This window comes from Artemia franciscana, chromosome 2, assembly GCF_032884065.1.
Source record: "Artemia franciscana chromosome 2, ASM3288406v1, whole genome shotgun sequence".
NCBI classification, from domain to species: Eukaryota; Metazoa; Arthropoda; class Branchiopoda; order Anostraca; family Artemiidae; genus Artemia; species Artemia franciscana.
In genome coordinates this window covers 23,221,359-23,237,323 of record NC_088864.1, presented here as the reverse complement: position 1 = coordinate 23,237,323, position 15,965 = coordinate 23,221,359, and the positions used below count along the sequence as shown (strand labels likewise).

At 36.3% G+C, this 15,965-nt stretch overlaps 1 protein-coding gene across 1 annotated transcript in view; it reads left to right on the top strand.

Annotated features, from left to right (window-relative positions):
* The window catches only part of LOC136038985 (N-acetylneuraminate 9-O-acetyltransferase-like), a 159,805-nt gene that overhangs the window by 118,560 nt on the left and 25,280 nt on the right, over nucleotides 1–15,965 (top strand). Inside the window, exon 14 of the mRNA XM_065722507.1 lies at nucleotides 12,400–12,604. Within this exon, the coding sequence (XP_065578579.1) occupies nucleotides 12,400–12,604 (205 nt within the window). The remainder of the gene's footprint in view (nucleotides 1–12,399; nucleotides 12,605–15,965) is intronic.

The following is a 15,965-nucleotide window of genomic DNA, read 5'->3' as shown; positions in this document are numbered from 1 at the left end:
ATATTCGCATCCTAATACTGATTCTATCATACTACTGTTCCTGTTTTCACTACTTCTATTACTACGACTGCCACTAAAGCTTAGTTTTACTAAAATTAATTCTACAGCTTCTCCTACTACTACTGCTATAAACTAAGGATATTAAGGCGAAAAATTTGGGATATATAGACAATTTATGGAACTAAATTAAAACCCATTAGGCCCACACAGGTTTTCAAGCGGACGCATTAGAAATGCTTCATGAGTTGTCGATGGTATGTATTAAGCTGAAACTTTCAACGAATGTGTTGAAGGGGGTGTTGAAGACACCTGAGGTGTTATGTGCATAGTGCTTCTAATGCTGCTGCAACTATTGCTATTGTGCAAGCTAAGGGTATTAAGGTGAAGCTTTTAAGGAATATTTAGGCAGATGTTGAACTAAATAAAAAAAAAAACTATGAGCATGTGGACTTTCAAAAAGGTGACAAAGTAATAACTGATGAACAACTTATATAATTAATTGATACTTTCAAGGGTAAGTTGTTGGGGGGTTTGAACTAGCCAGAAGGCGCTATATGCACATTTTTAATATTACCACTACGGTTAATGTAACTAATGAGGCTAAAGACATTACGATGAAACTTTTAGGAAGGTTTATGAGTTTCAATTAAAGGAAAAAACTCCTTGCATGCAAGTTTTCAAAAAGGCATATAAGCAACATCATAGGCAGCACCACTTTATGATAGCTCGAAATATCGTTGAAACTTTTAAGGGAGTTAATTCGATTTAAAATTAAAAGTTCTGATGGCCCTTTTAAGAGTAACAAGAGATTGGAAGGCAAGTAGCCTTTCTCTCTGGCCCATTTATCTTCAAACGCATTCATTAAAAATTTTGATACAGGTGTTTTGTTCAGTATAGTACAACAGTCCAGCAACTATTTCCTTAGGGATATTAGGGATGTCAACTCCCCCCATAATTATGGAATTGGCACATTATAGTTTAAAATTAAATGTTGCTTGAACATAAACCAAAAGGGATTGTAGTTATGGTTCACCTCAGCAATATATAATTTTACAATTTAAATAAATAAAAAGAGTAAGTGTATCCAGGTTGTCAAAGAGCATAGAAAGAATCTTTTTGGAATGATATTAAATTTTATTTTTCAGGTCAACTTCAGAAGCTATAAAATTAAGTAAGAAAAATACTTTTTGAGTCAGGATTAAAAATTGTTGAAAAAGTTGTTACAACGTACAAATAGCAACCCATACTATGGATTCTTATGAAAATTAAATAAAAAAACCAATTTTTTTAGCTGAAAGTAAGGAGCGACATTAAAACTTAAAACGAACAGAAATTACTCCGTATATGAAATGAGTTGTCCCCTCCGCAATCCCTCGCTCTTTACGCTAAAGCTTTAAATTGTTTTAAAAAGTAGAATTGTGGCAGAGTCAAACTTTAGCGTAAAGAGCGAGGGATTGCGGAGGGGACAACTCATTTCATATACTGAGTAATTTCTGTTCGTTTTAAGTTTTAATGTCGCTCCTTACTTTCAGCTAAAAAAATTGGTTTTTTTTTTATTTAATTTCTGAACGTTTTTGAATTAATGCATGTTTGGTTTTGGCTCTCCGCACATAAATTATTAAAATGAAATTTGTATATTATTTCTTTTTTTGGCTAAATGGCTTTCTCTTAGTTTTGATCAGACGATTTTGAGAAATAAGGGGTGGAGAAGGAGGCCTAGTTGCCCTCCAATTTTTCGGTTACTTAAAAAGGCAACTAGAACTTTTAATTTTTAACGAACGTTTTTATTAGTAAAAAATATACGTAACTTAAGAATTAACTTACGTAACAAACTTTCATAACCTTATATTTTTATTATGTATACGAGGGGGTTTGTACCCTCGTTAATATCTCGCTCTTTACACTAAATCGTAAGTTTTGTCCCAATTCTTTAAGAATGACCCCTGAATCAGAAAGGCCGTAGAATAAATAGTTGAAATTACTAAAAATACTTTAGCATAAAGAGCAAGGTATTTATCTCCTCCTAAATACCTCGCTCTTTATGCTAAAGTATTTTTAGAACCCCTCATATGCGTAATAATCTCTGTTCGTTTTAAGTTTCAATGCTACTTCTTCCTTTCATTTGAAAAAACGTTTTCATGTTTATTTTTCATTGTTTTCTTATAGTAATGCTAGAGAATCCTGCGCCCTTGTCATTGAATTTTTCTTCCCCCATGACAGATTCCTCCAAAGAAAGATCCTCCAACATAGCCCCCTCTCCTCAGCCCCACCCCCAAACAAAATAAAATCACCCTGAAAACGTCTGTACACTTCCCAATAACCATTACTATATGTAAATAATATGAAAAAAACTTCGTTTTCTTAAAGAGTTAAAGAGGCTGCGTCCCAAAGTCGAACCTTAAAACGTACAGGAATTAGAAGAGGTAGTTGGGGGGCTGCAACCCCCCAAACCCCCAGCTTTTAAAGACTCTTTTGTACAGGTTTTTTTTTTTTGGGGGGGGGAGACTTCATTGTTACTAATTACTAGTTTCGGCGCAATGGTTCTCCTGTCCTCTTGTGTTTAACATTTTTCGAAGTTATTCCATTATTCATTCATTTCAATTTTTTGTTAATTAAAAGAGGGCCTTTCCGAAGCCAAGAGCTGGGGGTTAGCAAAAAAACAAAAAACCTGTACAAAAGAGTCTTTAAAAGCTGGGGGTTTGGGGGGCGGCAGCCCCCCAACTGCCTCTTCTAATTCCTGTACGTTTTAAGGTTCGACTTTGGGACGCAGCCTCTTTAACTCTTTAAGAAAACGAAGTTTTTTTCATATTATTTCTGTACGTTTCTCTACAATCCATGGTGGATGTAATTTAATAATTCCTGTACTCCTCGTCTCTCAAATGATAAGCTGTCCAGGTGTTATCAAAATTTTTTTGATGTTGTGAAAAAAAACCGCCCGTAAGGGACTTGAACCCTTGACCCGAGGATTAAAAGTCTCACGCTCTACCAACTGAGCTAATAACTTGCATGTGTATAAATATAACTTCTCAATAGCTTTTAAAAATTTCAAATTAACATGGGCTCTTATGGAGAGAAATCCGTTAATTAAATTAGCTAATGGGTGGTTTCTGGAAAACAGGGAAGGAGTTATCGGATCAAGCTGAAATTTCGCGAATAAGCTCCTGGGCCGTAGGGGACCTTAACTTGTGAATTTCAGCCCGATCGGACAACGTTAAAAGGGGTGGGGGGGTTGGAGGGTTGAAACTTTCGGGGGGTTAAGATTTTCCTACGAAACTTTCATGGGCACTTACTCGGAGAATTCCGCATCGAATGAGTCTTCGTACACCCAGATCCGATGTCGGATGTGACCTGTAGGCGTCTAGGAAAAAAAAGTAAATGAATTTTAAGTGGCTATGCGTGGTTTCTGGAAAACAGGGAAGGAGTTATCGGATCAAGCTGAAATTTCGCGGATAAGCTCCTGGGCCCTAGGGGACCTTAACTTGTGAATTTCAGCCCGATCGGACAACGTTAAAGGGGGGCTTGGGTTGACAGGTCGAAACTTTCGGCCAGATTTTCCCCATGAAGAAAAAGTTGGAGGGGGATGAAATTTTGCAGGTTTCTTAGTTGGAGCTCGGGCTACGAAATGCATCCCTCCCCATCCGTCTGTGACCACTGGAACCGAAGATCGCTTAACATTGTCGTGTGTCGCCTCTTTATAGAGGCACGAGTGTGCCTCCTTGACAATGGTCAAAGTTTTTAACTTGCAGCCCCTCCCCCAGGGATTGTGGGGGAGTGAGTCATCCCCAAAGACATAGTTATTATGGTTTTCGACTATGCTGAACAAAATGGCTATCTCAAAATTTTGATCCGTTGACTTTGGGAAAAAAATGAGCGTGGGAGGGGGCCTAGATGCCCTCCAATTTTTTTGGTAACTTAAAAAGGGCACTAGAACTTTTCATTTCCGTTAGAATGAGCCCTCTTGCGACATTATAGGACCACTTGGTCGATACGATGACCCCTGGGAAAAGAAAAAAAAAACAAAAAACAAACAATCAAATAAACACGCACCCGTGATTTGTCTTCTGGCAAAAAATACAAAATTCCACATTTTTGTAGATAGGAGCTTGAAACTTCTACAGTATGGTTCTCTGATACGCTGAATCTGATGGTGTCATTTTTGTTAAGATCCTACGACTTTTAGGGGGTGTTTCCCCCTATTTTCCTAAATAAGGCAAATTTTCTCAGGCTCGTAACTTTTGATCGGTAAGACTAAACTTGATGAAACTTATATATTTAAAATCAACATTAAAATGCGATTCTTTTGATGTAGCTATTGATATCAAAATTCAATTTTTTACAGTTTTTGGTTACTATTGAGCCGGGTCGCTCCTTACTACAGTTCGTTACCACGAACTGTTTGAAACTGAAATGATATAAAATACAATTTTTTCCATGAAAAAGACTATGTTAATAAAAAACGAAGAGAAATTAATTTCAAAAACTATATCCACAAAATAAGTTTTACAAAGAAAAGTAAAGAGCCCCATTAAGTCAAGAATTAGCAAAACTAAATTCAAATAAACTTTCATGTGTAAAACTACCACAAATCACTATTAATAAATAGATGCAACTCAAAACAAATAGAAATTAAAATAAATAGCCAATTCAAACTCGAAACGAGCAAAAATTAACATGAGTAGGGCCGATAACCCCCATGCCTTCTCAAGACTAGAACACAATTTTCGCTTTGCTGAAAACAAAACACGGTCGAAATGTTTTCACCTTTCTTACTTTCATAAATGAAAAATTATCAAACTTAAAGAATAAATTTCAGTATATGTCAGTTAAACTGAAAATCCACCGTTTTTTTTTTATATAAAGCAAAAATGGTGCTCTAGCCTTGAGAAGGCTTGGGGGTTATCAGCTCCACTCATGTTGATTTTTGCTCGTTTTGAGTTTGACTCGGCTACTTATTGTAATTTCTGCTCGTTTTGAGTTTCATTTATTTATTGATGGTGATCTGTGGTAGTTTTACGCTTGGAAGTTTATTGGATTTAGTTTCGCTCAATCTTGGCTTGATGAAACTCTTTACTTTTCTTTGAAAACTTGTTTTATGGAAACAGTTCTTTGAATTAACGATAATAATAGCGGGGATCTTTATTACATAGCTAAAGTATACAGAAAAAGCACGAAGCCCAGTATTCTGGGCTTGTATGGCTACTCCTAGAATGCCCTACATTACACATATGCATCATATTGCCAAACCTTCTATATACCACCATACTAACACTATATTATAATTCTGCTCGAAAAAAGAAAAAGCTCATACTCATACAGGCAATGACGTCTCAACTGGCAGCGGAAATCAGTCCTATCTAACTCATTTATCAACAAAGAAGGCAACCCATTCCACAGCACTGGAAGAGCTTGGCGACTGGAAAATGTCGACACCTTCAGTAGTCTCCTATACTGGCTCACATTTCTAGTTCCATAACTCTGAAGATCCGCAGCAGTAGAAAACATATTCCGAAAGCAATCCGGAATAATATAGGTCAGATAAGAGATTACCAAGCTGCAGTATTTGTGTTTCAGTGTATGGATGGTTTAACTCCTAATGTTTTTTTCCAAATTAATAGTAACCTGCATAATTATGGAACTAGGCAAAGTGATAATATAGTTGTTGAGTTTCGTCTTGGTACCAGGTCTTCATTTTCAATGGAACACCTTGGTCCATCTGTATGGAATGAGCTACCATTGAGCATTAGGGCGGTGGAAAACATACCTCGGTTTAGAAAGAATTTTAAAGAATAATTTTTGGTGGGAATTTGCTGAATTTTATTATGGCTAGTAGGTTGGGTAATGGAAGAAGAGGAGCTAAGGAGGTAAGGGGGGCTGGGAAGGTAAGAGTGGGCAGGAACTAAGATAGGGTTGGAAGGGTAGGGGACGGGGTGTTAAGTATTGAAGAGTGATGGAGACTAGATTTCTTATTATTATTCTTTTTTATATTTTTATTTATCAATGATTACTTTCAATTCTGTTATTTATTTATTTGTCTATTTTTTCATACATATAGCTAATGGTTTATTTATTGTTGCTTTATTTATAATATTTTTAATTAAATAGTTGAGGTTTAAGTAAATAGTCGAGTTAATGGGTAAGTAGTTATGTGGACTTTGGCGCGACCCCAAACCCTCATAGATTTTCTCCAGGGCGAAAGTGTTATTTAATTCGTTTATTTGTTTGTGAATTTGCAATAATAAATTTATATGAACGTATATAAACTTGAACTTACGATTAATAATATTAATCATAGGCAAAATCTAAAAAAAAGTGACTTAATCCAGAGAACGGCAGTATTTGGACGCAAGAAGAGATATTGCATGGATATTGCACAAGTTTGGCTCTCAACCGCATATATCACTCTCATCGCTTGGTTTTGTGATGACCGCACCTGCTTAAGATGGGTTGGAAATGCATGTTCGACCATGTTTAATAACAATACAATAAATATGGATAGATTAGTGAAAAATCCATAGCAGCCGTAACATTTTTTTAGGAAACTGGTATTTCAGCTTCCTTAACAGTTCGACATGTCTTGCAATCTTCGAGAATATGCACTGAATGTGTTCTGAGAAACACATTGTTTCATCAATCAGAACGCCTAAATATTTTGCAACATTTATTTGCGATATGACCGATTCACCAATATCAAGTTCTTTCGAGCACGGGTAATAGTTTGCCGACCTCCCAAAAACAATAAAGGTGGACTTGTTGTAAATAATTTTGAGCTTGCTAATCCATATCTTTATGGGGTCATATCTTCCTTCATTAAGGACAAAATTTGACTCTCAGTGAAAGCCATACTTAAGTCATTTATTCAATTATGAACAAGCGTTGAAGATCATTTATTTAAATCGCAAACAGCAAGGGGCCAAGAGGGGAGCCTTTGGGTCCTCAGCAGTTCATTAGAAAATCTTCCGATTCGGACTCGTTCACTCGTACATATAGTGATCGTCTCCTCAAAAAGAAGCAAGAATCTTCAGGGCGTTTCCTCTGAGATCAGTATTTTCCAGATTCTTCGACAGAATCTCATGGTCTATGGTAATAAATGCCTTGAGGATATCCAAAAAAATAGTTGTAACTTTAAGCTTGTCATCAAGTGCATTATTTATTGTAGTTGTCAGAAACTGTATAGCATGCTCCGTTGAAAAACTCTCCTAAATCCAAATTGGTTCTTGTAAAAAAAAAATTCAGAAATTCATGTATTAGGATATATATTATATTTTCAAAAACCCGCGATAATATCGGTAGAAGTGAGATCGGTCTATAGCTGTTCAAATCACTTCGGTCATCACCCTAATCTAAAGAAACAACTCTGGCTTTTTTAAAATGATCAGGGGATTCTCCTTCTTTGAGACAGCCATTTATTAATGACCCAAACTCTGGAAGAATCACAGGTAGGATAAGACTTCTCACTTTTAATGATAAGAAATCTGTCCCCGCTGTTGTATTTCGCACGTCACTAGCTATTTCATTCGCCTCATGCATAAAAGTCGGCCAAAGGCGAAGACTGGTATCACTTGGAGTGGATTGGTGCTACTCGAAAGTTCCTTCGCTGGAGTTGTTTCCTATGGACAACTTCAGCCTCTCTGAAAAATTTTGGCCAAACCGTTTTCTAAATCCGTTGCTTCGTGATTTCCATTACCTGCGGGCAGAACAACTTTTTTTTCCTCAAATAAATGACCTTATGGTGTCCCAAGTTTTAGCAGCATTTCCTTCATTTTCTTGCAACTTATTTTTGAAATACTTATTTTTGTTTTCTGCAGCAACTTATTTCATACGACATTATACTTTTATAAATTTTTCGATCTATTTCACGGTCACCGAGAACACTGACCATATAGAGGCTGTTCGTTTTTGTCACAGATTTCAGAAGTGCTTTTGTCATCCAAGATTTCCTAGGAGTGTTAGTTTTATGTTGCAAAGAAGACACTTTTACACACGTCCTTTCGAGCAAAAAATCATCTTCTCATACCATTTATTAGTCTGAAGAACGGCAAAAAGAGAGCCTAGTGACAGCATTCATGTTATGACAAAAAAAAAGCCAATGAACAAGTACTGTTAAAAGACTGGAGAGAAAACATAAAAAAAAGTAATTTAGATTAACACTAGCAAAAGAATTTCAAAGTGAAATAGGTGTCAAATCAAAGTGAAATGAAGCCACTGAAGTTCACCTTAGGTGACTAGGAATCGCAACTTCGATGGGATGCATACGGAAGCTCATGAAAATTGTAGGTTTGGGCATTCTATGACCTGATAACACAAAAGGGCGACAGGGAAGGGTCCCTATAAATGGCTATTCTTATATAATCACCTTATAGCTACGATTTTTAAATGAATAAGGATTTAGTTTCCTTCATTGGACTTTTTCGAGGATACCCCCTCAAAGAATATTCAGATTGCTGCAATTATAATCGTATTGGCCATTTAAGGGTTTCCATTGAGTCTGGGGTTTTGAAAAATCTCTTCCAATATATATCTACAAACATTTTACGTGTGTTAATTGTATTTCACTAGAAAATTGAACTTTGACCTATACTTTCTAAGAATTGGAGAAAAATAGCTAAATCAAATAAGGTAGTCTCTACTTATATTCGTATTCCAGATTATATCATAAGTCAGTATCATAGCAATGCAATATTTTATTGTGAAATTCTGCAAATTTATAGAGCTAGGATAATTTAGACAGGTGTGGCAACGTTCAAAAAGGAGAGGCAATCAATTATTAATATATTAAGAAAATTAGAACATCAAGGAGGCACACTCGTGCCTCTATAAAGAGGCGACACACGACAATGTTAAGCGATCTTCGGTTCCAGTGGTCGCAGAGGGATGGGGAGGGATGCATTTCGTAGCCCGAGCTCCAACTAAGAAACCTGCAAAATTTCATCCCCCTCCAACTTTTCCTTCATGGGGAAAATCTGGCCGAAAGTTTCGACCCGTCAACCCCAGCCCCCCTTTAACGTTGTCCGATCGGGCTGAAATTCACAAGTTAAGGTCCCCTAGGGCCCAGGAGCTTATCCGCGAAATTTCAGCTTGATCCGATAGCTCCTTCCCTGTTTTCCAGAAACCACGCATAGCCACTTAAAATTCATTTACTTTTTTTTCCTAGACGCCTACAGGTCACATCCGACATCGGATTTGGGTGTACGAAGACTCATTCGATGCGGAATTCTCCGAGTAAGTGCCCATGAAAGTTTCGTAGGAAAATCTTAACCCCTCGAAAGTTTCGACCCTCCAACCCCCCCCCCATCACCCCTTTTAACGTTGTCCGATCGGGCTGAAATTCACAAGTTAAGGTCCCCTACGGCCCAGGAGCTTATCCGCGAAATTTCAGCTCGATCTGATAACTCCTTCCCTGTTTTCCAGAAACCACCCATTAGCTATTTAATTAACGGATTTCTCTTTATAAGAGCCCGTGTTAATTTGAAATTTTTAAAAGTTATTGAGAAGTTATATTTACACACATGCAAGTTATTAGCTCAGTTGGTAGAGCGTGAGACTTTTAATCCTCGGGTCAAGGGTTCAAGTCCCTTACGGGCGGATTTTTTTCACAACATCAAAAAAATTTTGATAACACCTGGACAGCTCATCATTTGAGAGATAACGGAATATTAGCTCTTATGAGCAAAAGAAACATTTCGGTCATTCTATCTATTTTTTTTCTATTTGATACTATGAGGCAGCCACCCAAGTTCCTCTCCTAATTCCTGTACGAGGGGTACAGGAATTATTAAATTACATCCACCATGGATTGTAGAAAAACGTACAGAAATAATATGAAAAAAACTTCCTTTTGTACAGGTTTTTTGTTTTTTTGCTAACCCTCCGCTCTTGGCTTCGGAAAGGCCCTCTTTTAATTAACAAAAAATTGAAATGAATGAATAATGGAATAACTTCGAAAAATGTTAAACACAAGAGGACAGGAGAACCATCAACTAGTAATTAGTAACAATGAAGTCCCCCCACAAAAAAAACCTGTACAAAAGAGTCTTTAAAAGCTGGGGGTTTGGGGGGCGGCAGCCCCCCAACTGCCTCTTCTAATTCCTGTACGTTTTAAGGTTCGACTTTGGGACGCAGCCTCTTTAACTCTTTAAGAAAACGAAGTTTTTTTCATATTATCTTCAATAAGAGACGAGCTGAAAGTCAAAGTAACGGGTATGTTCAAACAGTTCGTGGTAACGAACTGTAGTAAGGAGCGACCCGGCTCAATAGTAACCAAAACTCTAAAAAATTGAATTTTGATATCAATAGCTACATCAAAAGAATCGCATTTTAATGCTGATTTTAAATATATAAGTTTCATCAAGTTTAGTCTTACCTATCAAAAGTTAGGAGCCTGAGAAAATTTGCCTTATTTAGGAAAATAGGGGGAAACACCCCCTAAAAGTTGTAGGATCCGCACGAAAATGACACCATCAGATTCAGCGTATCAGAGAACCCTACTATAGAAGTTTCAAGCTCTTATCCACAAAAATGTGAAATTTTGTATTTTTTGCCAGAAGACAAATCACGGGTGCGTGTTTATTTGTTGTTTTTTTTTCTTTTCCCCAGGGGTCATTGTATTGACCAAGTGGTCCTAGAATGTCGCAAGAGGGCTCATTCTAACGGAAATGAAAAGTTCTAGTGCCCTTTTTAAGTGACCAAAAAAATCGGCGGGCATCTAGGCCCCCTCCCACGCTCATTTTCTCCCAAAGTCAACGGATCAAAATTTTGAGATAGCCATTTTGTTCAGCATAGTCATTAACCATAAGAACTATGTCTTTGGGGATGACTTACTCCCCCACAATCCCTGGGGGAGGGGCCGCAAGTTACAAACTTTGACCAGTGTTTACATAAAGTAATGGTTATTGGGAAGTGTACAGACGTTTTCAGGGGGATTTTCTTTTGTTTGGGGGTGGGGCTGAGTAGAGGGGGCTATGTTGTAGAATCTTTCCTTGGAGGAATCTGTCATGGGAGAAGAAAAATTCAATGACAGGGGCGCAGGATTCTCTAGCATTACTATAAGAAAACAATGAAAAATAAACATGAAAACGTTTTTTCAAATGAAAGGAAGAAGTAGCACTGAAACTTTAAACGAACAGAGATTATTACGCATATGAGGGGTTCTAAAAATACTTTAGCATAAAGAGCGAGGTATTTAGGAGGAGATAAATACCTCGCTCTTTATGCTAAAATATTTTTAGTAATTTCAACTATTTATTCTACGGCCTTTCTGATTCAGGGGTCATTCTTAAAGAATTGGGACAAAACTTACGATTTAGTGTAAAGAGAGAGGTGTTAACGAGGGTACAAACCCCCTCGTATACATAATAAAAATATAAGGTTATGAAAGTTTGTTACGTAAGTTAATTCTTAAGTTACGTATATTTTTTACTAATAAAAACATTCGGTAAAAATTAAAAGTTCTAGTTACCTTTTTAAGTAACTGAAAAATTGGAGGGCAACTAGGCCTCCTTCTCCACCCCTTATTTCTCAAAATCGTCTGATCAAAACTAAGAGAAAGTCATTTAGCTAAAAAAGAATTAATATACAAATTTCATTTTAATAATTTATGTGCGGAGAGCCAAAACCAAACTTGCATTAATTCAAAAACGTTCAGGAATTAAATAAAAAAAAAAACTAATTTTTTTAGCTGAAAGTAAGGAGCGACATTAAAACTTAAAACGAACAGAAATTACTCCGTATTTGAAATGAGCTGTCCCCTCCGCAATCCCTCGCTCTTTACGCTAAAGTTTGACTCTTTGCCACAATTCTACTTTTTAAAACAATTAAAAGCTTTAGCGTAAAGAGCGAGGGATTGCGGAGGGGACAACTCATTTCAAATACGGAGTAATTTCTGTTCGTTTTAAGTTTTAATGTCGCTCCTTACTTTCAGCTAAAAAAATTAGTTTTTTTTTATTTAATTGCCATCTGACTGTGTCGTGACATCTGACATCTGACTAAAAAAAACTTCAGTAAAGCCGTTTTGGGAACCGAGGAAATTCGCTCGATTCCGTTAATGAATTTAGAAAAATTACACTCTATCGATTGTCAATCCGTTTATCAACCCCATCACTAATGTGTTTAACCATCACATTTCATTACCATTTCAAATTTCTCAGTTTCTTTCTTTGCATTATTGGGATATAATTGCCAGTTGTTTTTTTAAATAACTATTTTTGACTCGCTTATACCCCAAGTGCTTGATCAAAACAAATACATCTGTTCCTCCTCAACGACCAATCCTAGCTTCCCTATCCATGTCTACTGTTTTTTCACCTCTCTAAACTGTGTCAAACTTTCCATACTTTAAGTGCAATTTTTCATATTAATGAATCTTTATGTACTATTAAACTAACTTCTGTCATTTTATTTCAGCGTTGTATTCGGTATGGTTTTTGCTCTAACGACAATTGTTCTGGACCGGCACGCACTGCTGGAAAATTATCTGAGCCAAAGACGATTAGAAATAATTGGAGGATGTATTGGAATTTTCGGTCTTGTTTCTCAGCTTATATTTTCCTTCCTTTGTCCATCCAAGGAACAATGCAATGAAATTCATTCTTATTCAGCCTTTGTCCCGGTGAGTACAGAGCACTCTCCTACCTGATTGCAACTTAGTAAAGCCTTCTTTTAGGGGAAAGAATTTCCTGAATCAAAAATTGAGCCTTTGTTAAGCTCCCTTGGTATTTGGAGTTTGCCTAGTCCGCAACGGATTTTTATTTACTGGTTTCCTGGGATTCTATTCCGTGAAACAATTTATTAGATGAAAGGTCAAGTTGAAAGTACTCTTATAAAAGTTTTGGCGTATATATTTGAAATTTGTTTGTTATAAATAAGAATAACTTTTGAAAAGAAGGTTGGAATATCTAACAACCACTTTTTGCGCAAAGTCTTAATTGAACTTGCACCAAACGGACACTTTATACCGTCAAAAAGTAAAATAAAGTCGAAAATTCTCTATTTAAGAATAGTAACATTTTTTTTTTTTTTTGTCCATCAGTTTCATAGTGAAAATATCAGCATGCTCAGAACGAACAGGAATTACTACAAATAAGCGTTTGGTTGAGATAGTATGCAAATCCTGTATCCTGGGTAAATTATACCATAGCAATTTTTAGTAGCCGGGTCACCTTTAGTCACCTATTAAGTAAAAAAAAAAATCTTAAGCTGAAAGAAAGGAACAGCAACTCAGAAATTAGGAGGGGGTATCCGTCCTCATATACGGATTAATTTCTGTTTGTTTTCAATTTCAATGTTATTCCTTACTTTCAGTTGAATATTTTTTTTGAAATTTAAATCCTGTTTGTTTTTAAAACCATGGCCAGGGCTTCCCAAGCTTAGATATGGGACTTGGAATTAAATATTTTCTATTAAGAAAGACAAACATATTTTGCAACAAGAAGGAAGATCTATCATCCTCCCGCACCTATCTCACGCTTGATCCAAATGAAGGGAGTTTTTAGATTAATTTTTGCGTCCTTCCTACCCAAACTCTCTTCTATATTTGCCTGAATGTTCACAGAAAGAGCTGGTGAAACAGCTCATTGACTCTCCTCCATAATAGCTGATGCTAAACCATACTTCACAGTATAGAATTTTATCAAACATAATCTGCATCCACTTGATTAAATCAAGCTGTAAAATAAGTCTCTATGTTAACCGTTTATTTTGCATAAACTAAGCTATTTTTCAAGAACAAATGGACCAACGCGTGGCTTTAACGCCTCTGAAACTGGGAAGTATATATTATCAAACAGTTCGTGGTAACGAACTGTAGTAAGGAGTGACCCGGCTCAATAGTAAACGAAACTCTAAAAAACGGAACTTTGATGCTAAAATATACATCAAAAGAATCGAATTTTCGTGCTGATCAAATTTAGTCTTTGTCATCAAAAGTTACGAGCCTAAGAAAATTTGCCTTATTTTAGAAAATAGGGGAAACATCCCCTAAAAGTCATAGAATCTTAACGAAAATCACACCATCGCATTCGGCGTATCAGAGAACCATTTAGCAAATATCTCAAGCTCCTATCTACAAAAATGTGGAATTTCATATTTTTTGCCAGAAGATAAATCACGGGTGCGTGTTTATTTTATTTTTATTTTTTTCCAGGGGTCGTCGTATCGACCAAGTGGTTCTAGAACTTCGCAAGAGGGCTCATTCTAACGGGAATGAAAAGTTCCAGTGCCCTTTTTAAGTGGCCAAAAAAATTGGAGGGCACCTAGGCCCCCTCCCACGCTCATTTTTTCCCAAAGTCAACGGATCAAAATTTTGAAATAGCCATTTTGTTCCGCATAATCGAAAACCATAATAACTATGTCTTTGGGAATGACTTACCCCCCCCCCACAATCTCTGTGGGGGAGGGGCTGTAAGTTACAAACTTTGGCCAGTGTTTATATACAGTAATGGTTATTGGGAAGTGTGCAGAGGCTTTCAGTGAGATTTTTTTTTTGGTTTGGGCCTGGGGTTGAGGGGAGGGGGCTATTTGGGAGGATCTTTCCTTGGAGAAATATGTCACGGGGAAAGAAAAATTCAATGAAAAGGGTACAGGATTTTCTAGCATTACTATAAAAAAAGAATGAAAAAATAAACATGAAAACTTTTTTCAATTGAAAGTAAGGAGTAGCATTGAAACTTAAAACAAACAGAGATTATTACGCATATGAGAGGTTCTAAAAATACTTCAGCATACAGAGCGAGGTATTTAGGAGGAGATAAATACCTCGCTCTTTATGCTAAAGTATTTTTAGTAGTTTCAACTGTTTATTCTACGGCCTTTCTGATTCAGGGATCATTCTTAAAGAATTGGTACAAAACTTACGATTTTGTGTAAAGAGCGAGGTACTAACGAGGGTACTAACCCCCTCGTATACATAATAAAAAATAAGAATATAAAAGTTTGTTACGTAAGTTAATTCTTAAGTTAAGTATATTTTTTACTGACAAAAGCGTTTGTTAAAAATTAAGAGTTCTAGTTGCCTTTTTAAGTAACCGAAAAATTGGAGCGCAACTAGGCCTCCTTCCCCACCCCTTATTTCTCAAAATTGTCTGATCAAAACTAAGAGAAAGCCATTTTACCAAAAAAAAAGAATCAATATACAACTTTCATTTTAATAATTTATCTGCGGAGAGCCAAAATCAAACATGCATTAATTCAAAAACGTTCAGAAATTAAATAAAAAAAACTAGTTTTTAACTGAAAGTCAGGAGCGATATTAAAACTTAAAACGAACAGAAATTACTCCGTATATGAAATGGGTTGTCCCCTCCGCGATCCCTCGCTCTTTACGCTAAACTTTGACTCTTTGCCACAATTCTACTTTTTAAAATAATTAAAAGCTTTAGCGTAAAGAGCGAGGGATTGTGGAGGGGACAGCCCATTTCATATACGGAGTAATTTCTGTTCGTTTTAAGTTTTAATGTCGCTCCTTAGTTTCAGTTAAAAAAACTAGTTTTTTTTATTTAATTTTTCACTATGAATCGATTTGCCATCTCAGAATTTTCAGCAGATAGCAACTTAGCCATGTTTCGTTAAAATTGTAGTTCTTTGCTATATGTAGTAAGGAGCGACCGGGCTTAATAGTAACGAAAACTCTAAAAAACGGAATTTTGATACCAATAGCTACATAAAGAGAATCGCATTTTAATGCTGATTTTAAATATACAAGTTTCATCACGTTTAGTCTTACCCATCAAAAGTGACGAGCCTGAGAAAATTTGCCTTATTTTAGAAAATCGGGGGAAACACCCCCTAAAAGTCATAGAATCTTAACGAAAATCACACCATCAGATTCAGCGTATAATAGGACACTACTGTAGAAGTTTCAAGCTCCTATCTATAAAAAAGCGGAATTTCGTATTTTATGCCAGAAGGCAAAAATATTTTTATTATTTTTTTTTTTCCAGGGGTGATCGTATCGAACGAGTAGTCCTAGAATG